The sequence below is a fragment of the Argiope bruennichi genome, chromosome 1 (assembly GCF_947563725.1).
Source record: "Argiope bruennichi chromosome 1, qqArgBrue1.1, whole genome shotgun sequence".
NCBI lineage: Eukaryota > Metazoa > Arthropoda > Arachnida > Araneae > Araneidae > Argiope > Argiope bruennichi.
Window position 1 is genome coordinate 6485749 of NC_079151.1, and position 26737 is coordinate 6512485.

The 26737-nt window shown below is 31.4% G+C and overlaps 1 protein-coding gene across 1 annotated transcript in view; it reads left to right on the forward strand.

Annotated features, from left to right (window-relative positions):
* Window positions 1-14070: 14070 nt before the first annotated feature.
* LOC129988896 (acetylcholine receptor subunit alpha-like 1) overlaps window positions 14071-26737 on the forward strand; it is a 241520-nt gene continuing 228853 nt past the window's right edge. Inside the window, exon 1 of the mRNA XM_056097213.1 lies at window positions 14071-14419. Coding sequence (XP_055953188.1) covers window positions 14201-14419 — 219 coding nt within the window. The 5' untranslated portion in view covers window positions 14071-14200. The remainder of the gene's footprint in view (window positions 14420-26737) is intronic.

Consider the following 26737-nt stretch of genomic DNA (forward strand, 5'->3'; position numbering starts at 1 on the left):
CTGAAATTCTCAAAGTTTCCAGTAATATCTATTTTTTCTCGAAAGTCGCCAAATTCGTTGCCAAATCGTCAAATGGTCGCCAAGCTCTGGGATCACTGACTCGGCAACCGAGCAGCATACAGCTGTATGCTGCTCGTGTGCCATACAGCTGATCGTAAAAGCTCTTTCCTAGTGATTAAACTGATCATGCTGGGAAGCAACATTACAGATTTGTAATAATAATATATATATATATATACAAGGTTTTTTTTAAACTGACGGTATTGGGATGTCCCCCGATACCGGTTTCCGTCCTCTAAAAAACCAAGTTGCGAGAGAATTTTTTAATTTTTAAAATTTTTTTAATCATTGCTTTCGCTTTATTGATAGAGGTCCTTTACGTAAATTGTTTCTACTTCTAAATTCGCGAAGAGCGGCCGCTGCATTGGACTGATTAAGATGAAAGAGAGAAAGAAAGAGAGAGATTCGTCATATATTTACATACATTTATATAGGACGAATATTTTCGAAATTATGTCTTTAACGGGATTAATTTTTATAAACAAGAGAAGGGAATTCCAATAGTTTTTTTAAGTGCTTTAGCCAATATTGTTCTACATTACTATAAGAACAAAAATAATTAAACATTATTTAATAAACGGTTGGAGATATATAGATGATATACTTTTGTTAAACATAGATAACTTCATAATGTTATTATGAAGGTTATCCAAAAGATTTTAGTTTAACTGAAACGAACAAAAGTCAATATTAAGTTACCTATCTGGATTTAAAAATAGAAATTTCTAATGGAAAAACATTAGTAGGTATTTACCATAAAAGGGAGGAATTTAACTTCAGATTAATTAATTTTCCATTCTAATTTAAACTCTTAAGATGTCAAAAATTTGATATTCTCACAATTTAAGAGGATTGAAAAATTTGTAATAAAAATTTCACATATTGACGCACTAAACAATCTCACTAAAAACTTAATTTCTAATGATTTTCCCAAAAATATTTTCAATATGCAAGTTTTAATAAAAGAAGGTTTACTATTTTCCAGCATATATGCTATTATTTTCTAATCTATTTTTTCTACAACTAAAGGTAAAAGTATTCTAGTTTATTCTGTATGATTTTTTTAACTCGATTAATAGTGATGAGAATTTTTTAAATTTAAATTTATTTTTATTTTTTATGATGACGAGGCACTATGACTAAGCGTTGTAGGCATATTTAGCTTTAAACGCGAGAAAGTTGAATTTAGTTTAACATTATGGTATGCACTGATAGGTTTATTTTTCTTCATAAAAGTTTTGTAGTATTTACTTTCTGCTGGTTTGTTCTTTGCTTTGATATTTTATTGATGTTTTTTGGTTTTAATATTTAATGATCTCACTGTAGTTCAATTTTATTCAATTTTCCCGTGGTATTGTTTATATTTGAATTTTGAAATAATATTTTGTTTATTATTATTGTGTAATATATTGTACTTGATTTTGATTTGAATTCTCATCTCCAAAACCCTCCATCTCTTGAGATTTTTCGGATCAAGAGGGGTCCATACTTGGACGGAATTCAGACCTCTCGCAGAAAGAATCCCTGGTTTGAATCCATGCCTGAGTGTAACTCTTGAAAAATTCTTCAAGTCGGATTCAATATTTCTTTCTTTTTTATTTCATTTTTGCATTTAAACTTAATATTTATTTCCAATTTAAATTAATTTGTGTTTTAGATGTAGCAACATTGGCACTTTCTAAATACAATGTATTTTTATTAGTTTTGATTCAGAAATATTTACTTTTTATTCAATTTCCTAAAATTGCTTTTTTTGATAGTTTCCTAAAGAATTAGATAGATATTGGATCAATTGTAAATTGGAGATCACCCAAGCGAATAGATGTATTATGAAACTCAAAAATACATCTTTTGGCTAGAATTCAGAGGTTCTAATTATAATACTCTTTTCATTCATAAATTGTTCAATCCACCTTTTTATGTATTTTTTTTATTTTAACATCATTTTTTATATACTTTTTTTTCGAACTATACTTTTTTCATATATATATACATGAAAATGTTTCTTCAACGCACGCATCCAACAATTTTATAAGTCTTCCTTTGGCAACAAACAAATGCCAAAATTGAGTAACTTGGTACGTGATAAACCTTTTGTAAAATCTTTCGCCGAACAAGTGAAGAAGTAAGCTTTTCAGAAGAAGCTGCTTTTTTCCCTTCTGTAATATTAACAGAATGTAACTGTTCTTTTCATTTCTTGATATTCTTTCTTTTACTTCGTTACAATAATCTCCGCACACACAAAATTAAAAATGATTTCTCTACAAAATTCCATTCTAAAATTATATAAGATCAAAATTTTTTCAAATGATAACTTCTGATTGAGTTTCCCGTTGGTCATGGCTCTTACAAAGAAATCTAATAATGCAGAAAAATTGGACTGCTTCCATTCACATCATGAAGAATAAAGAATGTTGTTAATGAACTCCGCGTCGGCTTCTCCTTAAATAAAAAATAAATCTTCACACACGCACAAAAACATCTCGCGCGCGTGGGAAGGATGCTTCTTTATGGGGGGAAGGATGGCTGGAAATTACATTATTATCTATTTTCTATGATTAAGGAAATAGCTCAATTTTTAAAATGCGTCTGAAAAGTTCGTTGTTACAATCATAACCAAATAAGTATCGGCACAATCCGCATAAGAAATCAGAAAGTTGAAAAAAGGAATCATGTGAAAGAATTTTGAACTTACCTAATTTTAAAAGGAAGTTTGTTGAAGTAACATTTTGGGTTGGCACATATTCGAGTCAGTGTAAGAAAATAAAGCCTGAGTCCGAGTGATTAAAAATTAATTATTATAAAAACGCAGACACATTGAAATAAGGATGCTCACATATATATAAAAATCAATATAGTGTTGCTTATAATTTTTCTCTTTCCTATTTCTATTATTTTTTTGGTACGTTTCTTCTTTATTATGGTTTACTTTCATCGTTTTAGGTTTTTTTTGTTTATATATATATTTTTTTGTTAATGTTATATTTTTGTCTTTGACTGCATCTATCTGTTTATTTTGTCTACTGCATCTATGTATTTATTTATATTGGCCAAGTGCGGGATGGGTCGTCCAGACCCAATGGGTTGTTAAAAAAAGGGGAATTGTGTATTTTTGTCTTCTAATAATTCTATAATTGAATAGAGAAAGACAATATAAAATAGGCGAATTGTCATTAGGAAAAGCTATTGTAACGACAGCATTTCAACAATTGCAGTTGCTTAGAAGTTAAGGGAAGTAACTCGTGTTCAATTATTTTTTTAACTAAACCTTGTTGGAAAATTCTGTTTATATTCTTCGCAAAATTGTAGTTCCGATTCTTATAAAATGGGAACAAGAGAGTGTGAATTAATTGCATCTCCGGATTTAACGGAATCTGTCTTTATCTTCAAGCTTACCGAAAAGGATTAAAAAACAAACAAAAAAACCCCCGTTAATTTCTTATTTAAATTTATGGTAAATTTGATTCAAATTAGGCAAAATAAATTCAATATATGATTTTGCCTTTTATTGTATACTAGTCGCTTTTGACGACAAGCCGGTTCACCAACCTTAAAGCTCGTTCAAGTTTTCAATTAAATATTTTATGTAACTTGTTTTTTTAATAATTTCCTTATCAAATTATTTTTAGCTTTAAATTTTGATAGTCATATAATTTACACATACTATTATAAAAGCCTTAAGACATAATGTACTATTTCTCTATTTTTGTGTCAGCTCCAGTAAAATTTCAAATTTAAATTAAAGTGGAAATAATTACACTGCAATTAATACAAAAAACATTTTTTTTACTGAAACCAATATTTTTTTTTTAAATATGAGTACAGAAAAGAAAGTCGTTCAACATTTCACTACAGAATAATTTTCATAATTCATGTAATATCTCTAGAATTATTCAACAAAAATTTCTCAGATTCATCAAAAAATTCGGTTTTTAGTTTAATATTAAAAAGGATTTATATGACATGAATAACAATATTTTGTTTATTTCCGTCTATAAATATACTTAAAAAAATGATGGTCTACATTTTATACATTTGGTCCTAAGGAATTATATTATACGCAATATTCTTAACATTTCAACTTTCAAATAAGTAAATGAACGTTTCTATTTTCTGTTATCAATTGGATCGATTTATGAAGTTTTGAATAGAACAGTTTAGAACAATCCACATTTTCATAATCTTAGGCCAATCAGTCTTGAGAAATGACAGGCGCTGATTGGGGTACCATCATTGAGACGGTCGATGAAGTTGTCTAAAATCGCCCGATTTTATTGAATAGTGATATTCAAATTTTGGTAAATCAGTCCATTTAAGTGACTGATTTAGTTGATTAAAGTACAACTCTTTTTATTCAAAATACTGGCGTCTCAAGAATATTTTGTTAAATGGGATTCACAGGACGGATAATCTGAATAAAAGCAAAACATTTGTAATTTATTAGAGTATTTATTGACTCAAATTAAATAAATATAATTATTCATTTCATTTAGACCCTTTTATCACATGTATTTTTATTATTAACACTAGGTTACGACATTCCTTATATATCTATTTCTGCGACTACATATATCTAAAGAAAAAACAACCACTTAGAAGGCAATATAATTTTACTCTATAGGTAAAAAATAAAAATATGAAACATCAATTTACAGAAAGTTTTTATTACTCAAAAATTTTAATATGCATTATTTTAATATTTTATATTCATTTCACACATCTTTCAGACAAATACTCTATTAGGGTTTGTACATTTTTCGCAAACAATCTTTTCGCATATTTTACAAGTGTTATTGCTTCTGTTTCTTTTACAAAAGCCAATTTGGTAACCCTTGCGTTCTTGCGGAATGACGGGAGATTATAATCTATGTTTTTGTATTTTTTTTATTTCCTTCTGCAAGTTTATTGGATAACTGAAATAGAAATTACTTAAGGATAGTTTTGCTGTAGTACATTTGTGTATAAGATCTATGCATTTATTGCCACTAAATCTCAAAGGTTAAAAAGCAGCTAGAGAGACAATAAAAAAAATGGTGCCTTGATGGTATATTTGCACACCTATGTCGACTCCAGATTTTGTCTCATTGTAATATCCTATTATTTCCGGGGTATGTTTGTTATTGTCTTTTAACACTAGGTTTACGATCGCGTCAACTGACACACATTCGTAAAGATAGGCATAACACATAGAGAATTACAATATTTCAACATGTATGAAGAAAATAGACACCCATATATATTTATCTCATTCAAAGGATAAATATGACGCGGTTCTATTTCAAAATGACGCGGTTCCATAAACCTAGAGTTAAAAGTTTACAAATTAACTGTTGGGGCCCTAAATTGAAAGAATATATATTAAACTATGTTTGTCTTAAATAAAGTTGATTTATTGAATTAATAATGTAAATGTTATAAAAAATCATAGAAAACTTTGTCTTACCTTTATTTTTTAGAAAGTATCATATTTATTTCATTTCATACAGACACGTGCTGAAAATGACACTGCTATAGGTTTGAGTAATATTTAACTTGTAGTGGCAACTCCTCGTACTGGACAAAATCAGATTCGAATGTCAAAGACAACTCAGCTTTTGTTTCGAATCTTGTGTAGCCAGTTTATTTTCTTATTGCATAATTTAGTTTTTTGATGCGCATCAACTAAGAATCTAAATATGTATTCATGTGAATAGTTATATATATATGCGTGATTGTGTTGAGAATAAAATTAGTATTTTTCTAAATCGCCTCATCAAGATGGATACGTACACCACACACAACACACATCACTCCCCATAAACTTATTTTCTAATTTGTGGTTTTGTCAATGTAATGGATGGTAACACCCACAGAGAAAGATATCCAGAAGTTTCACTTCGAAGTTTGGTAAACGATTGTAGCGCCACCTCTATTGATGCCTTTGTACGGGAACTAAACGAAAGCGGCGAATTTTCGAAATGAAACAGGAAGTCGACGCCATTTTGAGCGTGTTGCTTGTTGTTTTGAGCGTGTTGTTGAAACCTTGAAGATTCTCTTTCGATTCATTTTTTTGCATTTGAAATTATTATTTTGCTTGATTTATCTTGTTTTGTGCCTTTTCTCTTTTTTATTTGTTTAGATTTTTCTTTCTTGTGTATTGTGTTTCTTGTATATTTTTCGAATGGATGCGAGCGCCGGACCTCGTGTGACTCAGGATAAATCATCGAGAAAATTCTAAGTGAGCAAATTTAGATGTTGTCTTTGCTGTAGAAGTCAGAATGAAACACCTGGATTGATATTATTCAAATTTCCTTCGGATGAGAGAAAATATGTTTAATAATTGTTTTGAAATTGATTATGAAAATAAATTGAACGAATTAGAATTACCTTATTTAGAGAACATGCGAAATTTCGATTTGTGTTATTGAATTACTGTCATATTTCGTGAATTTAATCATATAAAATAATATTTCTATTTATAATTCATTGATTCTTAAATTTTTTCTTAGTATATTTTAATGGATTTAATGTTTTAAATATGATGTGATGGCAAAATGTTTCCTATCTTTTATTGTAATTTTAGTGTAATAAAGCTCTGAATTTGAATGTTTAAAAATAATGTAAGTGTGTGTAATAAACAAAAAGAATGTAAAACTGGCAGCTCAGGTAGAGATAGTTATAATATAATACTTTATAACACTTTTTTAGGCTCTGTGGTAATACCTTGATAAAAGCTAATTTCCCCCCCATGCACGCGTAACATGCTGGCGCAGGTTAAATTTTATTTTTATTTTGTGCGCAAAAATATGTTAAAATACTTTTTTAAAAATCATTAAAAATGAACCTGATTCATAGATAAAAATTTTCGTATCATTGAAAAGATAATTGTTTGAACTTTAACTTGATGTAAAAATCATTTTTGTATAGTAATATTTTCGGAAGTTATCGCAAAAAAAAAAAAAAAAAAAAAAAAACACTCTTCAAAATTTTGGTTAAGTTTTAATTAATTAAAATTCTAATGTTCAAAAAAATATCTCAGAAGTGCACATTCCCAATTTCCAAGGTATGCGTGTACCAAATTTGGTAGGTATAGGTCAAACGGTCTAGAATGCCAACACACACACTCACACTAAATTTCAATATATCTATACATTGAACAATATTTTTAGATAAATAATTATTAGACTGTCAACGAGCTGGTCCACCCGGATTATTAGTTTTTAAAATTTTCAATCAAATATTTTATGTAATTTGGTCTCTTAATAGCTACTTCAACAAAATATTTTTAAGCTTCAACTTTTGATAGTCGTATTATTATAGAAGCTTTACACCATTCTGTTCATTGTACTGAGTATTCTCCAATCCCCCCCCATAAAATTTGAACTTTAATTTGAAATGTAAGTGATTAAACTTCAATTTATACAAAACCTTTTTAAAAATAGGAGTACTAAAAATAGGAGTTTTTAAAAAATAGGAGTACTAAAAAGGAGAATTGTTCAGATGTTGTTGTTTTATTGGTGCAAGAGCCATATTTGGCTATACTGGGCCAATCAAAGAGTAAAGGTTAAGAACAGAAAATTACAAAAGTATCAAAAACAATTGAACAGGGATAAAAAGAAAGCGCATCAAATATCACGATATGAAATAAAGTTAAAAAGTATAAAACCTTCAAACTCAATGGAAAACTGAAAAAAAAAATGTAAAAGGTACTAAATTAATTATAAAAACAAATAGATTTTAAAAAGTTAAAAATATTCTGGTGGTGTTATTCACCTTCCAAGTCTCGTATATTTACAGAAAATGAATTAAAATAATGATGACGCTATTAAATGAACTGCATTCAACCAAAATATGTACAGCACTAAAATCAACATGAATCGAGGACAAATTTGATGGTCTCTTGCCTAAAAGGAGATGACAGAGAGTAAAGGGTGAATGGTATACGGAGGGAAGACAGTTTGACATTTAGCCTCTCGTATAGGGAGGATAGGCCACAAACCAACTGTAGGATCAATGGAATGCAGTTTGTTGTGGATTTGCAGATACAATGTTTCTTGCCAAGTAATTATGAGCTGGCGAACAAAAGCCGTATTCGTATCAAATACAGTATTCCTTAACTCAGAAAGGGCGCGAGGATTTAGCAGCAAAATCTGCAGCTTCATTACCAGAAATAAACACATGATCCCCAATCCAACAAAACATCACATTGGAGCCTTTATTTTGAAGGAGTTTGAAAGTGAGCAAAATTTGAATAGCGACAGGATACATCCGATTTTAATAACGAGAGAGGGTCTCTAAAGCACTCATACTATCGGAATAAATTATAACATTACGTTGATTAGAAAGCGAGATTTTCTGAAGGGCCACATCCGACATATCCGTCTGATTTTGAGCCATCTGTAAAAATTGGTGAGAAGGAAGTGCACCGACAGTGATGTTGGTGGAAAACCTGCCGGAAAACAAAGGAGAAATCGAAGATTTTTCGAGCCCTTAAAGGGATTAAGAAAAGTACAAAACATCTCAAGGCGTAAAGCAAAATAAAGCAACAGTCTCAATGCTAATATTTGATAGATCCGTGTCATGTAGGAATAATTGGGCTCTCTCATTGAATGGAAGAATGTGAGAGGGACTGGCATCATATAGTATAGGATGACTAACTGGCAATCATATCAACTATTGGATGATTCGGCACAGATTTTGTAAGAAAATAATATAAGTCAGACAGTTTCTTATGCCTTAAATGAAGAGGTAGTTGGCGACAGATAACGTACAAGCTCTCTACTGGAGAAGTGAGAAGTGCTCCGCAGCAGATTCTTAGAGCAGTAGAGTGGATGGTACTCAATCACCGTAAAACAGTAGGACGTGCTTAGCCCTACAGCATACAGTTGTAATCAATATGGGAGAGGATGATTGCTCGGTAAATACGGTGTAAGAAGCTTCGATCGGCACCACCAAGATGCTTTTGATAGTACCTTTAAAATATTCAATGATTTATCACACTTCTTCCTCATATATAAAATATGAGGAAAGAAGGTGAGCTTCCGCTCGAAAATCACTCCCAAAAACCGCACTTCATTAAGTACAGGATTTGAAATTTCGAGGTGAAGCTTTCTTTTTTCTTTTTTTGGCAAAAATGAACTCATCGGCCCTTCTCTGGAGAAATAGTGTGCCCATTATTATCTCACCAAACTACCGATTTATCCACGGCGGTTTGTAAATATTTTCAATTAGATTCATATTTCTATAGTGTCATGAGACCTGCAAATCCTCAACATAAAAACTGGTATGTACAGATGAAAGTAAAATCTGACCAAGATTGCCGATAAAAAGCATGGCACTGAGGACACTTCCTTGGGAAACTCCCTCAGCTCGAATAAAACGATTTCACTAAATGTTATCTACAAGTACTCTAAAGGTGGGATGAGCTAAAAAGTGTTTTGAAAATATGGGTTAGTTTCCTGTAAAACCAAATTTCAGAAGTGTTGAAAGTATGCCAAAGCTCCAAGCACTGTCACATGCTTTTTCTCTGTCGAAAAGTATGGAGACCTGACAAACGTGTTCTTATCTGGGTTTCCAGTAATACGAGGTTGTCGGGGGTAGACTTACCTCTACGGAAACCCCTCTGTAACGGGGAGATGTATCCTTGTTTCTCCAATCATACATCAAACGAGCATTAACCATGCGCACGAAGGTCTTACAAAGGCAACTCGGCAGAGCAATTGGCCTGTAGTTCAGATGATTTGATCATTCTCTGGAAGGTTTTTAATATAAGGATCACAATAGCTTCTCGCCATTGTGAAGGTTACTTTTGCTCGTTCCAGATTCTGTTAAACAACAGCAACAGGTTGGAAAGGGAAATGGTATTCAAATGGTGAAACATATTATAAGTAATCACATATGGCTCAGGACTGGTATCATGGACCTGAGATAATGCCGTTTCCAGTTCAAACATCCTAAACTCAAAATTATATAAATAGGTACTTTTGTCATTAAAATGCAAGGACAACCGTTCCGCCGGATTCTTAATCGTCAAAAATTCAAGAATATAAGAATCTATTGCTGACACTTGTGCGAATGCTTGGCCAAGGATATTGGTTACGTATAATGGGGTGGAATACATCTCATTTCCTACATTTAAAACAAGAAGGGATGATTCACTATAAATCCCATAATCAGCCTTTATCTTCCTCCACAAAGTCATATTAGAAGTATGGGATGTTATTGAAGAAATAAATGATATACATGAATCCCTCTTACTACGAAGGCGAATGCGACGAGCTAGTACTTTTGTCTTTTTTGAAAGCAACACGATTTTCTGTTGTCGGGTAACTTCTACATTTTACACAATTTTTTTTAAGTTTGTGACTGTCATGGCAAGCTTATTTCTATCACGGTCTTCGAAATTTTCGTAGACGTGGGGATGATTTTGGTATGGTGTTATTAGCGGGGTTCATTATGGTATCAACAACACGTTGTACTGCTTCCGAGATATCTGATGTATTGACCATAGCCTAATCTGCTAACTGCCAGAAACTTTCCAGTCTGTCCGCTGGAATAGGAAACGAGGAGGGCAATAAGTCACACCGCTATCAGCATGAGAGACAATAATAAGAAAGTGATCGCTATTACATGAATTGTTGCTCATAGCAAAGGTTAGCAACGGCAAAAGTTCAGGAGAAATTAGGGTCAAGTCAAGACTGCGAAAGGTATATGTGAGATTGTGGAAGTACGTCACTTCGTCATTATAGAGCAGGCTGAGACAGTTCTTAGAAATAAACTGCTCAATCTGCCGTCTACGAGAGTCTGTACTACCCGAACCCCACAAAGTACTATGTCCGTTGAACTCGCCCAACAGGATAAAAAGTGAAGGAAACTGGCCCACTATGTTATCAAGATCTTGCTGTTAGATGACATCATAAAGCCGTAAGTAAATACAGCAGACTGTAGCTAATGTCCGTATGTGATCTTATACAGCCACAACCTGTCGAGAGGTCTGAAAGTTGAGATGTGAGCTCAGATAGAGATTTGAAGTGAAAATTCAGAAAGCTCCAGAACTGTGAGATCCTGTGTCTGCATCTTTTCGAACACAGTTGTAGCCACATAATTTAATGGGAATAATTAGTGTTAAGATAGCTACTTAAACACTGAAGCAGACAGGATGAAATATTTTGAAAATGATCTTGGTGCCATTCAATTTGGATCGAAGGATGCGACAACTCCAAGAAAAGAAGGCACCCATTAACCGCTTAACTGTTTTGCCCGTATGCCATAGGTTCATCGATTTATCGAATTTTGATAGTTGTAAGGAAAAAATAAATCATTCAGAACGATTATAATTCAATATTAAAATTACTTCGAAAAAATAGATAAGTCAAGTTGAATACTTGACTTATCTATTTTTTTTCGGATTTTTATTTGAATCGAAATAAGAAAATATTCCCAAAATAGGAGGTGTCATCTTATTAGATAGTAAAGAAAATAAAACAGTTAAGTGGTTAAGAAGTTCTTGTTGCTGGAGAATTAGGGACTTTGGTTGGAGTTTGCGAAACATCACAACTCATTTTAAATTCTTCATCCTTCTCTTCAGATGAAATGAATTTGGAAATCTTTGGGGCTACACCAAAAATTAAGTCCTTGTGGACGACCCTCTGATTCGCGAGTCCTAGTGCGACAGATGTATGCAGTGTTGACTTTTAAAATTTTGTATTTAAATCATTTGCAGATAAGCCACGTTTTAATTGCTTCAGTTTAAAGGATTTATTGGAGTTAGATTTCGTTTTGTGAGCTTCAATTTGACTTGGTTCATGAGTACTGATTGTAGAGTTTTCAGTTTCAGAATCTGAAATTTTATGCATGCGTTTTGTTTTTAGTTTGCTTTTTGTGCAGTATGTGTGTATGAACAGTTTTCACAAAATGATTTTTGTACATCTGCATAACTTATACGAGGTTTAGGGGCTTGTGCCGAAACGTTTCATCTGGCCTCAGGGAAGGATATGTTTTCTTTCACTTAATTGTTATTATCTGTTTTTCTAATTGCCAGCCTTCGCAAGTTCGGGAGAATAATGTACGATTGCTATCGCAGTTTACGCACTTTTTCGGCGCGTCACAATAATGTACAGCAAATTTCCCTTCGTCGAAAGGCGCCCGTTGTTGCCTTTCTAGCACAGCGGGCGCCAATGAGTGTCCCGTGCTAATTGGCTTTTGAGTGACCGAATGCTGGCACTGGAAACATAGGTAATTTAATGTAACTGACATATATAAATTCTGTAATATTTGGGTGACGGAAAGTATGGATATAATGTTTCGTGGGAAGGATTTGCTCATTCCGACGAAGGGAAATTTGCTGTACATTAATCACTCCATAAGATTTAACTCTTTTGCTGTTTCATCAACATTAACAATTCCCCGCAAGTTACAACGCCTTTATAGAATAATTTAAAGATAAGTGTGGACTGATAGAAATAGGAATATTAGCCAAATTTTATTATTTGTTGGGCTTGCTATTTTAAATTTATTTCAACAAGCAAGTCACACAAACGTATTTTACAGATTGAAGTGACGTGAATGTAAAAGAATTCTGCGCGAGAAAAGGTGAGACAGAATTAAAAGTTTTATTCATTTTCATTCATTACATTTGATCACAAAGAAGGAATCACGATACAAATTTTTTGTTACAAAAGTTTGGTCTGTCCACTGAAGGGAAAACCGATTTTTTTTGCTCGTACGATACGAAAAATAAATTCAGGCCCAGTGTCACCGCCCACCACGGAGCCCAACAAGTGAAGGCAGCCACCGGCTCTGGACATTCCAGCCTCGGAGCTTACCAAATCTCGAAGGATTATTCTATCATTTTTTTTTATTGATCAAAAAATTCAGCTTTGAGTTTAATTTTAAAAATATTAAATGATGTAAGTAATAATATTTTATTTTATTTTAAAAAGTAAAAGTACTTCTGAAAAAATTACGAACTCTAAATTTTGATACATTCTTTCGATACCATGAACCATATTTCGTAAAATTTTCTTACTATTCTAAATTTGAAATGAAAAAACTCTTCCAATCTTCCGTGAACAAATCCGACAGATACAAGGAATTTTAAATATAACTGTTCTAGGGTATTCAGCAATTTTATTATTTTAGGTCAATCAGAAAATACGGGCGCCAATAAGTGTATTTTCCACGTCAATGGATCCGCGCGTTTTTATAAAATAAAGATATTTAGATTTTCAAATCAGTTTTTTTCGGAAAAAGTAATTTTTTAATTAGTTCTTAAGAATATTTTACTAACTCATAGGATCGCGAGTCTATAAAGTTCTGTAATTCATCAAAACATTATTAATTCAAATTGCAAAAAAATATTAGACTATCTTTCTTATTAGATGTGTATGCATATTATTAAGGATCATAAATTAGCTGTTGGGCCTCCATTAGAGTGGTTATCAAGAAAATTTTTGACTTAAATAATTTAGAATTATACAGTTAATGATATAGATATTTTTAAAATTTAATAGAAACCTTTTCGCTTGAATTTCTTTATTTTTTTTTAAAATTATCATGTTTCACATAAAATTAATTTTAATAGATAATTCAAGGAACTAGAGAATAAAATTTGAATTTCCGACTAATTCGAACTCAGAATGTTGGCAGTCGCAAAAATCTATTATTTTGCAAACTATATTGCGATTATTCTCTATACAGTTTTCCTGCCAATAGATGGCGACATGATATAAAGGAAGCATGAACTACATAATTATAATATCTACTATCGCTGCATCGCTTAATATATACTATAATTTTTATATTTGGGTAACATTTATTCTATAATTTTGATGTAAATGCATTGCATAAACTAATATTTCCTGTCAAACTATTCCACAAATATATTATTTCACCAAACAGTTTGTTTTTAAAAATTATTTCCCTAATAGATGGCGCTGTAAGACCAGTATAGTGATTTGTGTTGGAGAAAGATTGAATTCCAACAACCGAAAGGATGTTTCTGCGTCTATGTAAGCTCCTGATGAATTCTAATCCAAATTTAAATAATTTTTAGAATCGAATCTTTTAATTCTAGATGAAATGCATCAGCTCATTTAAGAATATTTCATATCCTTGAAATTTGTGTATAGTAATTTTAAATATATTTCACTACTGTGTTGAAATGAAGGCTTTTAAGAGTTTCCGATCAGTTTTCGCACCGAAAAACATACTCACGTTTGTCTTCCTTTGGAACTTTCTATCTGTTAAGTGCAACCCGGATGCAAAAAGACTGTACGACGATCTCATGAGCAGTTATAATAGACTTATCCGGCCGGTTGTCAACACTAGCGACACCCTTACAGTGAAATTGGGACTAAAACTTTCTCAGTTGATTGATGTGGTAAGTTTTAAAATTTTCGTTATTTCATATTTCTTTTGGAAGTAAATTTGAATTTTTTTACACTGAAAATCATTACCAAAGAAATAATTCCTTTCATGCCAGTTCTGACAAAAATACAAACAACGTTTTTCTTTTTAAAAATGTATGGTATGGTATTTTGGGATTTTTTGGCGCAAGAACCATATTTGGCTAAACTGTGCCATGTTTATGGTTTTTTAAAAATATAATGAACGTTTAAAAAGATCCTCAAATTTCTGAGATTTTACTATTAAATTTTTAGAAATATTTCAGAATGTATTTCTTTTACTGCAAAAAATGCATAAAAAAATACTCGACAATTCTTTGAATATTTAACAAAATTATCAGTTTTTTGCTTGATAAATATACATATAAAATTTGAAAGGAGAAGAATTTTTTTTTTTTTACCTGGTTTTGTAAGACTTTTCATCAAATGAATTCTCTTCCACACTGTTTCATTTTCAGAGTCCAAATCCTTACAAGTGTGATTAGGGAAAAAGGCAAAATTTTCAGCTTTCATTTAAATCATTGGTAACTTTTTCTCAGGATCTTCTTTTTAAGACGCATGAGAGCAATTGTAACTTCAAAAAAATCAGTTTTTGTCTAATGATATTGGAGGGCGTTTAACTGATTACAGAATTGTGTAATTTGCATAAGTTTAAAAAATGGGAAGTCTATAAATTATCCTTTAACAATGAATTTCACAGGAGCTTCTATGATAGAATTTTTTTTAATCTTTTCCTTGAAACATCTTTTTTTCAAATTTCGGCACGCATAGAACGCATTCTATTCAATACTATAATATGAAATTTTATACAGCTATGTGAAGAAACATTATGCATCTGTTGCACATATTTTTATTTTTTGCGCAATAGTATTAATTTTTAGATGCTACTGATATATTGATGATTATATTTATCATGCAAAATATCATATGTTTTTAAATTCATAATTTTTTGAAAGTTTTATAATTTGCATATTTAAATGAAAATAAGTTTAATCTAATTATTAAATCAATTTACATATATTATGCTAAATTTGGAGCAATTGGTGGTTATGAACTTAATATCGTTCGAATCATAACATAATTCGATTTGCCATTAAAAACAAATACTTTAAGAAGCAAATTGTTTTTTTTTTAATTAAATCAAATAATTCTTTCTGTATGTCCTAAATTTTCTGTTAGATAATCAATTTTGCTTGCGAAAAAAATTCTTTACAGCAGTGATTTCGGGAGTTTTCCTTTTCTATAAAATCCTAGTTCCCTCAGGCAATCGAATGTTAGAACCAGGAATTTCAATATAAAAGTTATTCGTTGTGATGAGATAATAATTTATCCAATTTGGATTTTCTTTATGTCTTCAGTAGCAAGACAGAGATGGGGGGGGGAAATGAAAATATCTCCTGTATTTTCCCCTCCTCTCTTTTGCTTTGGATGGCCCATCTACGATTTCAGTCAGGACTTCTGTTTGGTCGTAGTAGTCTCACTATATGTACTCCTCTGATCGTATGATTGATGATCTCTAGATGTTTTTTGTAAGATATCTTGAAAGCCATTTTTTGTGCGAAAGATCTTTGGAACTTGAGACGTTCCTGGTGATTCGAAATGACATTCTGTTGATATTATCCGATAAATGATAAGTATCTTTGAGAACGCTCAACAGTTCGTGTGGCATGGATGAATTTTTTAACATTTCCTGGGAAACTTGTAATTATTATCATATATTTTTTTGGATAACAAAGGATTTTCCAGTATTTTCGGTATTGGATCTTTACAGACGGTGCCTTTGTGAATCTTCATCAACATAGAATGCGATTCCGGGTGGTACCTCAAACAAAGAGATGAGAAATTTTCAGTATGGTGGTTCCACGACTGGGCGAAATCATGATTCCAAGAATCATGGTTTCGCTTCCATAATTGCTAAAGTAACTGTGCAAGGATCCTACCTCTCTACCGATTGCTGCCTCTATATCGATTGCTATCTCTATACCAATTAAGAGACATACCTCATACGGAAAGGGCTGTAGAACTGGCCAGTGATGACCAAGACCAGGATAGGTTTTTTTGTGGTTATCACTTGAGAATGACATTTCCGAACATGCTTGCCTATATAATTGTTAAAGTTGTCTTTAAATGTAAATTCTCTTTATATATAATTTCAATTTCTCGTTATACTTACACACAATTCCTCTAAATACATATAAAAATAAAACATAACAACAAAAATAAAAATTAAAAGCTAGAAGTAAACTTGAGAGAAATAAAGATGAAAAATATATGAAAGAGGGGAGAAAAGATAAACAAATACAAGAAATCCTTGGAGAAATGTGTGAAAAGCTGCTATTCAGGAAACGCTACGGACTCTCTCTCTCTATTTATATATAATGTTAATGCATGTGGCACAGAAATCTCTCTTATAACACATTGTTAAAGGGCATCAGTCAAGTTTAAAGAAATCACTATATGAACACTTCAGACTGCTAAATTGAATGTTTTTACAGCTGCACAATTCCGGATCGGATTCACCAAAAACACTATTCACTCATTCAGAGGAAAGAAGATGCAAAAGAAATCAAGAAATGGGAATCATGCGAAATTTAATCTAGCTCGAAATTAGACTTAACCATTGCCAGTGGGATAATCGCTATGGAAATGGATGATCATATCTTTCAAAACTGTTACATCAAAAAAAAATGTTAATTGTTATCTTTTTGCGTTATCTTAAAACTATAAAAAAACTATATAATAGTATCAATTTGATTTCTGTAGAAAGTGTTTTTTTTAAATAATTTTTTTAATTGTAATGGCCAATTTGCGACCGTCAATTTTTTAAACTATGGAATTGAAACCAAATCATTCATTTTTGCCAATGTTAAAATTAAGATTAAAAACTGTTTCCTTTTGACTTTAATTCTGAAATAGATTCTTAACTTCCGATTTTTTTTCGTAGTATTATTAAAAAATTTTGTACTATGCAATTGTTTTAATTTGCATGCGTTGTTTACATTTATTCAATTAAATTCATGTTTCTTAAGTAACAAGGTGAATTTTCTTAAAGAAATGCATTCCAGATGAACATTTAACAGTCTAAAAAGTCAATAATTTGGACGAATAAGCCAAAAATCGTTGCTATATGATAATCATATCATGTTGATGGTACAAAAGTATTGAAGAAATAAGCAATCGTAGAATTTCTTTTTTGTTTCCGAGGAGACGGAGGCATTCTAGTCATCCTCCAAACGACGCATCACCAGCGAAGCATGAATGCAGCGCAAGAGGGCTTCGGCAGCGCAACTGATTCTTTTGTACTTTTGGATAAAAGAGCTGCTATTTAATAACTCATGTCAGACATTTAAAGCAACAATATTTAGTTTCAAGAAATTGGGATGGACCTAAAGTCCTCGTATTTTAAAAGGCAACGAAAAGGTGTCTGTAGCCTTATATTTAAACAGAAAGTAAAATGTTAACGAAATTTAATTTATTACCTACGCACAAACACATATGGATCGAATGTTCTAACCAATAAGGCAATATTTCAGAGTTGAAGCCAAAGTTAGGATGTGTATGAAGTATTTTAAAAAGGAGATAATGTCATAAAGTTTTATTCGTCGGGACTGCATGAAAGATCTCTATAGAAATCCATATTATGAATAAAAGATGTATTGATACGGAAGGACCTTTTAAAGATACCGATGGCATTCATTATCCAAGCGATTGGTAGTAATTTGTTTGAAGGGAAAAAAGATTAAACAATTTTTTACTGATAGTTACGGAATTATTTTTTGGCCTACTGTGTAATCTGTCTTCGTGGCAGATACGTTCAGACATGCTTGTTTAATCAAAATGATGTCATTTCGGAATACAAAAGTATTTATGGGAATCACAGGTGTTGAAATTCGCTACTGAATTTGGTGATTCGTAATTTTAAAATTTGCTTCTCATTTCCCTTTGCGGTTTTTATATCCTGATCCGCTACATAGCATTGTAATATTTGTGCTTTGTAATTTATAATATTATTATAAAATCAGTTTATATGTTAACTATGTTCATATTTGAGAAATTTTTTTATTAACCTTCTTTCTCTAAGAATTAAAGATTACTTTTTCTTTTAGAAAGTATAAAAAAAATCATTGTAATCCTTAAAATCTTAAAGTTTTCTTATTTTGAAGTACAAAATATTAAAAAGAGTATTTAGAATTAGATCTATCGAACGAGAAAAAATGACTTAAAGTTGCATTGCGTCAGATGGAATAAATTTGGTATACAGTCAGTCACTTAAAAAAGTATTAGGACATTTGCTATGAGCAACTACAAAGCTATTTATAAAACTACTAGCAGTTCCTGTACAGCGTTGCCCGAGACATAATATCCAAGAGAAAAATTAGCTTTAAATTTAAGTCTAGCCTCCGCCGGATATGACATGGGCATGTCACGCACCATCAAACAAACATAAAAATATGTTTAGGAATCATTAAAAATAACTACAAAATAATTTTTTATAACACACATTGAGAAATATTTAGACTGTTAAAAAGGTAAAAATATGATATGTTCATAGATAAAACAATTCACTAAAAATATACAGTAGAAAAACTGTTTTAAAATTTAAAAATATACGAATAAGTCACTGTACCCACTGCTCCACACTTGTTTATCAACTCTGTATGATCTGATATGGAAATAAAATTCAGATTGCTTCATAATATTTATTTGTAAACTGTATTATATTTCCTCCTGGTGCCAAGACAAAAAGATTTTGCTTGGATGTAAAACGCTTGTGCTTGAGCTTTATTTATTGTCATGGCGAAACAGACCCTAACTGGGAACTAAACACGTTTAAAAGAAAACGGTAATCTGTTGGAATGAGAGGATATTAAAACTGATTCTCCAGCACAAGAGCCAGTTAAAAATATTGCCTCAATAAAAAAAATTTTCAAACTTTTTATTGTAATCGAATGCCGTTACACAGTTTTGAAGGGTTTAAATTACGTAGTAGTATAATTTTAACCATAAAAGATTTTTAATATTGATATGGTTACTATAAGATGTTGTTAAGTTAGCTAATTACGTAATAACTTAAGACAGAAGGACCCTTAAGTAGGGACTGAATAAATTGACCGACTTGGTATTACATGGATCTCACAACTTTTTACGATAGAACTGAGTTGCGAGACTTGGTTTTTTTACAAGTTATGTTTTTGATGGCATCTCATTTCTTTTTGTAGATAGCCCTTTTCTTATTTTTGTATGTAGTCTTTCACTTTTTCTTTTCCGGTACTACTTCTTGAGCTTCAGCTACAGTTTTTCTCATAGCCCACTCCCTGTCTTTATGGGTTTTTCTCGTAAGCTTTGATGTTACAATTTTTGACAAGTCTGAACGGCAAATGCTTCTTAGTCTGTTGTATTCACAAATTGAGGATTCCTGCGCTTTAATACTTCCAAAGTCGACATTTATTAGATGTAAGCCGTCCAGACTTATAACTCTCGAAATTGCCACGTAAGCTTGACCGTATGTGAATACTGCAGAACCGATATTCATCAGTGCATTATTTAGATTTAAGCTCTGACTTTTGTGTATAATTATAGCATAGGCTATACATATGGGAAACTGTTAGCGATGAACATAAGCTCTATTAATAATTTCAAATTTAATTAACGTAAACATGTTCTTTATTAAACGTAATGCATATTTTCTTAATTATTTTTGTATTTTCCAGATCAACCTTTACTCTTTGCACTATACCGATAGAACCCTGAACTAAACCAAGACTCACGTCAATATTTCTCCTTAACATGACTTTTGCTCCTATTTTTATAATTATGTTCTCTTCCAGGCCTGCAGTCGTAGAAGCATTGTCTTCATATTTTTTTATGCATTCACGAGCTCTCTTTGTGAGGTATCTGGGGAAATCTATGCTATCTACAGCTGTAAGTTTTATTTCGGGATGTGGAAGAGATTTAAGCATTGCAGTATTTAATTGTTGACACATGTTTTTTGTAGGTAATAAGCAAACGGTATCATCAGGAAGTTTCGAGAGGTGTTCAATTATTTCAATTAATCCTCGAAACTTCGAAAAATTTATCGATCCGTCCATTATTACACGGATATTTTAGTTTTTCCTTGATTTATACACTAAACACTAATTGTATTCTAAATTTGAATCTTCTATGTCTGCTAGAAGTGCCTTAGAGTTTTGATGATCGGTCAGTCAGTCAGTGACAAAATTCACAAACTTTGACTTGTTATAATTCTTAAACTACTGGTTCAAATTTAATGAAATTTGAAATATACCGTATTTATATAATGCCTGCTTGGTTACTGAAAATTCAGGCTTCTAGTTTTATCCATAACAAAGTTATAGGGGGTCGAAAATGGCCTGAACTGCTTCGAGAAAAGGATGTTACGGCCGTGCCGCTTGTTTTTGCTCGACTTGGCGGGGGCACTGCCGTGCCCCTAGATATCACGTCAGATTACCTCAAAAAAGCCTTACATTAGTAAAGCAAATCGCAAGCTAGGCTGGAATTTGCTAAAATGTGTGTAAAGCAGCCAAAAGAATTTTGGGAAAGTGTAATTTTTATTGATGAAAGTAAATATAACATTTTCAGATCGGATGGCAAGCAAAAAGTTTGGCGGCCTACTGTCAAATATGGAGGGGGTAATCCAATTATCCGGGGTTATATGGCAAGCACTGGTGTCGCTAACTTTGCATTGTATTGATAGAACAATGAATAACTATGCCTATTTTGACATTCTCCAATGAAGTTTAAAGCAAAGCGCAAGCAAGTTTTGAATCTCAAGACATTTAAAACCAAACATATTGCTGATATTTGCACGTTATGATTAATATACAACTGTCCTAGTGTTATTAAAACTCTGCACAAAGTCCAGACCTTAATCCCATTGAGCACTTGTGGAATTATTTGCAGCAAAAACTGTATGAATATGAAATTTCTAACAAGCAGGATTTAATAAAACGATTTGTACAGAGTGGGCCAAAACCAACGGATCATCTTGCAAAAGATTGGTCCAATCCATGTCAAACAGACTTTGAGAGGTCATAATAATCAAGGGCGGACCAACAAGATATTAAATTAAGTTTGCATTGTTTTTCTTATTTTATTGGGAAGTGTCTGAATACTTTTTTGAGCACATTTTCTTACTTGATTTCTTTTATTTTAAATTATAGCCTTAATTGCATTAATATGAGAGTTTTGTTCGAATTATTATGATTTGTATATATCAAAATAATATTTACTTCTTTGTTTTAGTTTCATTTGTATATTTAAGTAAAATATTATGATAAAAATCCGTGAACTTGTAGTGTGTACGAATACTTTTTGACAGAACGTATGCATTTTTTTAATCCATGAAAAAGAGTATAAAGAAAATATTTTCCAAATTTTGAGGGGGGGGGAATCGATTAAAGTGAAGATTAGTGTGCCCCCCCCCGAGTTTGCCACCAATATGGGAACCCAACGAAACACTCTTCTAGCAACCCTAATGATATTTGTTTACTACTTTTTAATGGTTGAGTTGTACATGAACTACAACTATTTTATGAAAAATGTTTAATTAGAAATAATATTGATTAACGATTTTTTTTATTTTAATTAAAAGATTTATTACAACTAATAAGTCACTGCAATTTTATTTTTAATGTGAATACGGACAGAAAATATGTATTCTCTTGCAATTTTTAACTGTCAGAATGCGCTTTAAAAAATCGTCTGAATTCTTACTTTACGAAATCGTTTGCATTTTTTGTTTAAAAATCATCTGCAATGGAATTCTACGCAGTTTTCGTAATTCTTTTGGTGCTCTAACGGTTGGTTCTCTTGATAATTTGTTGTATTGGCAATTGTGCAAGAATGAATGTCTAGTGAATGGGATAGCATTAAGTATTTTAAATCGGCAGAATTGATGAAGGGTGAGTAGAATATATATATATATATATATATATATATATATATATATATATATCTTAATATATATAAATTACGTGTCACGTTGTTTGTCCGCGATGTACTCCTAAACTACTTAACCGATTTTAATCAAATTTGCACACCGTGTGCAGTTTGATCTAACTTAAAAGATAGGATAGCCCTTTTTTTAAATTTTTAATTAGAATTTTAATTATTAATTAAAAACTAACTTTCCCGCCAAAAAAATCGTTTCATTTTTCCCACCGCCAATCTTATCTTAATATTTATATTAATTACGTGTCACGTTGTTTGTCCGCGATGGACTCCTAAACTACTTAACCGATTTTAATCAAATTTGCACACCGTGTGCAGTTTGATCTAACTTAAAAGATAGGATAGCCCTTTTTTGAATTTTTAATTAGAATTTTAATTATTAATTAAAAACTAACTTTCCCGCCAAAAAAATCGTTTCATTTTTCCCACCGCCAATCTTATCTTATCTTAATATATATAAATTACGTGTCACGTTGTTTGTCCGCGATGGACTCCTAAACTACTTAACCGATTTTAATCAAATTTGCACACCGTGTGCAGTTTGATCTAACTTAAAAGATAGGATAGCCCTTTTTTGAATTTTCAATTAGAATTTTAATTATTAATTAAAAACTAACTTTCCCGCCAAAAAAACCGTTTCATTTTTCCCACCGCCAATCTTATCTTAATATATATAAATTACGTGTCACGTTGTTTGTCCGCGATGGACTCCTAAACTACTTAACCGATTTTAATCAAATTTGCACACCGTGTGCAGTTTGATCTAACTTAAAAGATAGGATAGCCCTTTTTTTGAATTTTTAATTAGAATTTTAATTATTAATTAAAAACTAACTTTCCCGCCAAAAAAATCGTTTCATTTTTCCCACCGCCAATCTTATCTTAATATATATAAATTACGTGTCACGTTGTTTGTCCGCGATGGACTCCTAAACTACTTAACCGATTTTAATCAAATTTGCACACCGTGTGCAGTTTGATCTAACTTAAAAGATAGGATAGCCCTTTTTTTGAATTTTCAATTAGAATTTTAATTATTAATTAAAAATTAACTTTCCCGCCAAAAAAATCGTTTCATTTTTCCCCGCCGCCAAATGAGTACGGCTTCAGTTTTTTTTCCCCCAACAGTCATGAGGCTAGACTTAAGATTTTTCGGCTGATTATTTAAAACGATTCTATTTATTTTTTTAATGTTTGATGCATTTAAAATTAAATATTGTTAATGGATCGATCTTTCAGATTCATTCTTAAGTACTTTTGAATTAAAATGAAACAGAATAAAGGAAATTAAAAATTTCCAATCTGCATAGCGTTACCCCAACTGGCGTAGAAAAACTTACGCATTTGCGTTACGTTTCGAATCAGAATGTTCGAATTATTTATGATCCTATCCGAAAACGTTTCTCAGGAATAAGATATCATTTTCCACAATTATTTTTTAATGCATACAATAAATTTGATACGTTGCAACGGATAAAGTATCACAATCTTATGTTTGAATTTTGTATTACTGTGCACGATGGCAATTCTCAGAAATAAGATATTTTATTTGAAAATGATTAATTACAAACGTTTTAACGGATCACTGATTAATATAACATACTAAAATTCTGCTTTTTTTTTTAATTATAAAGAAGTTTGGAAAAATACTTGGAGGTGCACATGGATAATTATTACTTTTCGTTTTGAATGAATTCCGATTCTTTATTTGACTGTTTACTAAGAAAAATGTTGTACGGCAATAACATTTGTTACCTTCATTGAATTTTCAATTAAATGATTTTATTTCTTTTGTTAAGCATATCGTAAAAAAGGTAAGTGAAGGAGCCAATAATAAGTTCCTCTAATCGGATAATAAAAAAATATTAACTCATTTGTATGTTAAATGAAATTTAATCTTTTTTATATAAATTATTGAAGATATGATAATAAAAAATGGTTACAATAATCGTTTCAGTTTTTCATTTCTTTACTAATAAACTGCATGTACGTATCAAGTTATGTCAGCTATCATCAACTCAGCTATCATTCACTTCAGCTACAATGCTTATCTTTGTTTAATAAATGTTTCTGAAACTGATATCATTTTGTAAATGAATTCTGAATTATTGCAACAGACAAATGTATCAATGACGGAATAAATCTCATGGCAACTTCATGTGTGGAATATAGAACTTTTTTTTTTTTAAATCTTTCCTTTAAGCTGAGGAAGCCAGAATCTGTATCACTGAAGTTAGAGGATTTATTATACATCATAAAGGGTTTATACTAAGAAGGAACAAATTATTTGTTCATTATTTGACAGTCACAATTATCTGTTAGCTCCAAGCGATTCTAACAGATGGCGATATCTGTTGACTGGATTGAGTAAATATTCTAACAGATGGCGCTGTGTTAAAAGTACCAACGTTTCACATAGGCTACAATTTAATGGTATAACCACCACGTGTTGCTGAGGCTAAAGTATAAGTTAAATTTATTTCGTAGTAAACGCAATACAATGAAATTCAATTGTTCTTACTTTTTCAATTTTTGGTATTAGCAAAGCCGACCACGTGTTATTTAGACTGAACTTTAAATTGAATTCATATTATAGTAAAAGTAATACAGTACAATTCTTCTTGCTTTTTAATTATTAGTGCTTCATTGTTCAACAATCTTTAATTAAAATGCATGTTTAAAACAATCATTCTTATGGCGAAGTGTTGAAACACTTCGATTGGCCATAAACATGCGCGTACAATTGCAAAATGATCCATCAGCACAAATATTTTCTGAACAATTACTAGATATTGGGAACGGTAAAATAGAACTGCAACCAAATACGCAATGCATTAAACTGCCAGACAATTTCTGCACTGTTCTTGAGGGGAAAATGAATTCATTCAGAGTATTTTTCCGGATATACAGAGTAATTACTTGAATCATAACTGGCTCAGTTATCGGGCTATTTTGGCAGCCAAAAATGTTGATGTTGACGAAATTAACCACATAACCTTCGATTAAAGATTGGTTCACCTATTATTCTCCTGCGTAATTTGAATCCATCTCGATTATGCAACGGTACGCGTTTAGTCATCAAAAAGATCACCGGAAATATACTTGAAGCTACCATTTTAACTGGAAAGTTTAAAGGAGAAGTGGTCCTGTTGCCACGTGTTCCGATGATACCATCAGAATCTACAATACCCTTCAAAAGGTTACAGTTTCCAATTCGTTTAGCTTTTGCCATGTCTATAAATAAGTCTCAAGGCCAGACAATGTCCATTTGTGGTTTAGATTTGGAAAATCCACGTTTTTTTCATGGGCAACTATATGTTGCATGTTCACGTGTAGGAAAACCGTCAAATCTATTTGAGTTAGCTAAAGACAGGTTAACCAAAAATATTGTGCACCGATTACGGCTAAATTAAATTGAAATGAAAAGTATTTATAATTCAAAATAATAAACATTAAGATAGTTTTAAATCTTATTAATAAACATTAATAAAAGATTTAAAACTATCTGCCCTACCTACCTTATTTATAAGTTTAAGTGTTACGTGTTTTTTACTAACAACTTTGTAATGTACTCATTTGTTACAAACTTGAAAACAAAAAATAAAGAAATTTGAATTTATTTTTTTGTATTGATTTTTGCTCAATATCAACGGTAGTAGAAAATCAATCATGGAAGTCCCCATGTTTGTTTTTTTTTACAAATGGCATCTGTGTAAAAAAGCATGGTGGTCCCCATGACTGGTGTTCTCCTACCGTTTCCTTTGAATAGTTTACTACTATGTAATATAACAAAAACCTTAGCCACAGCAACGAGTGGCCGGGTCTGCTAGTATATATATATATATATATATATATATATATATATATATATATATATATATATACAGTTCTTATGTTCAAGGTGCTAGCGAAACTACTGTTGTGACTGAAGACGATCTTTATCTATAAACTATTTATTTTACATTATGTACAGGAACTATATCAAAAACGTAAACATGGATGAAATTCTACACTAATTTCTCTTCCGTTGCCAGTATCTCTAGCTGAATAACAAGTTACATAATTAGAAAAGACAACAGGAAGTGCGAAATATAAAATGAGTGGCAACATTCTCCCACCTTTTGTATTGCAGACAAACACTTTAAAGCAATACAAAACATAAAAAAATTATTACACAATTGCATTACAAACTCAAAATCTTATATATGACATTACAAAAATAGAAATTATTAACAGTTCACAAATTCAGTCTTTTAACAGGAATTAATGGACGGCCACATCGAGATTTCTTTACTTCCTAGAGAACATCAGCTGCAGTAGGG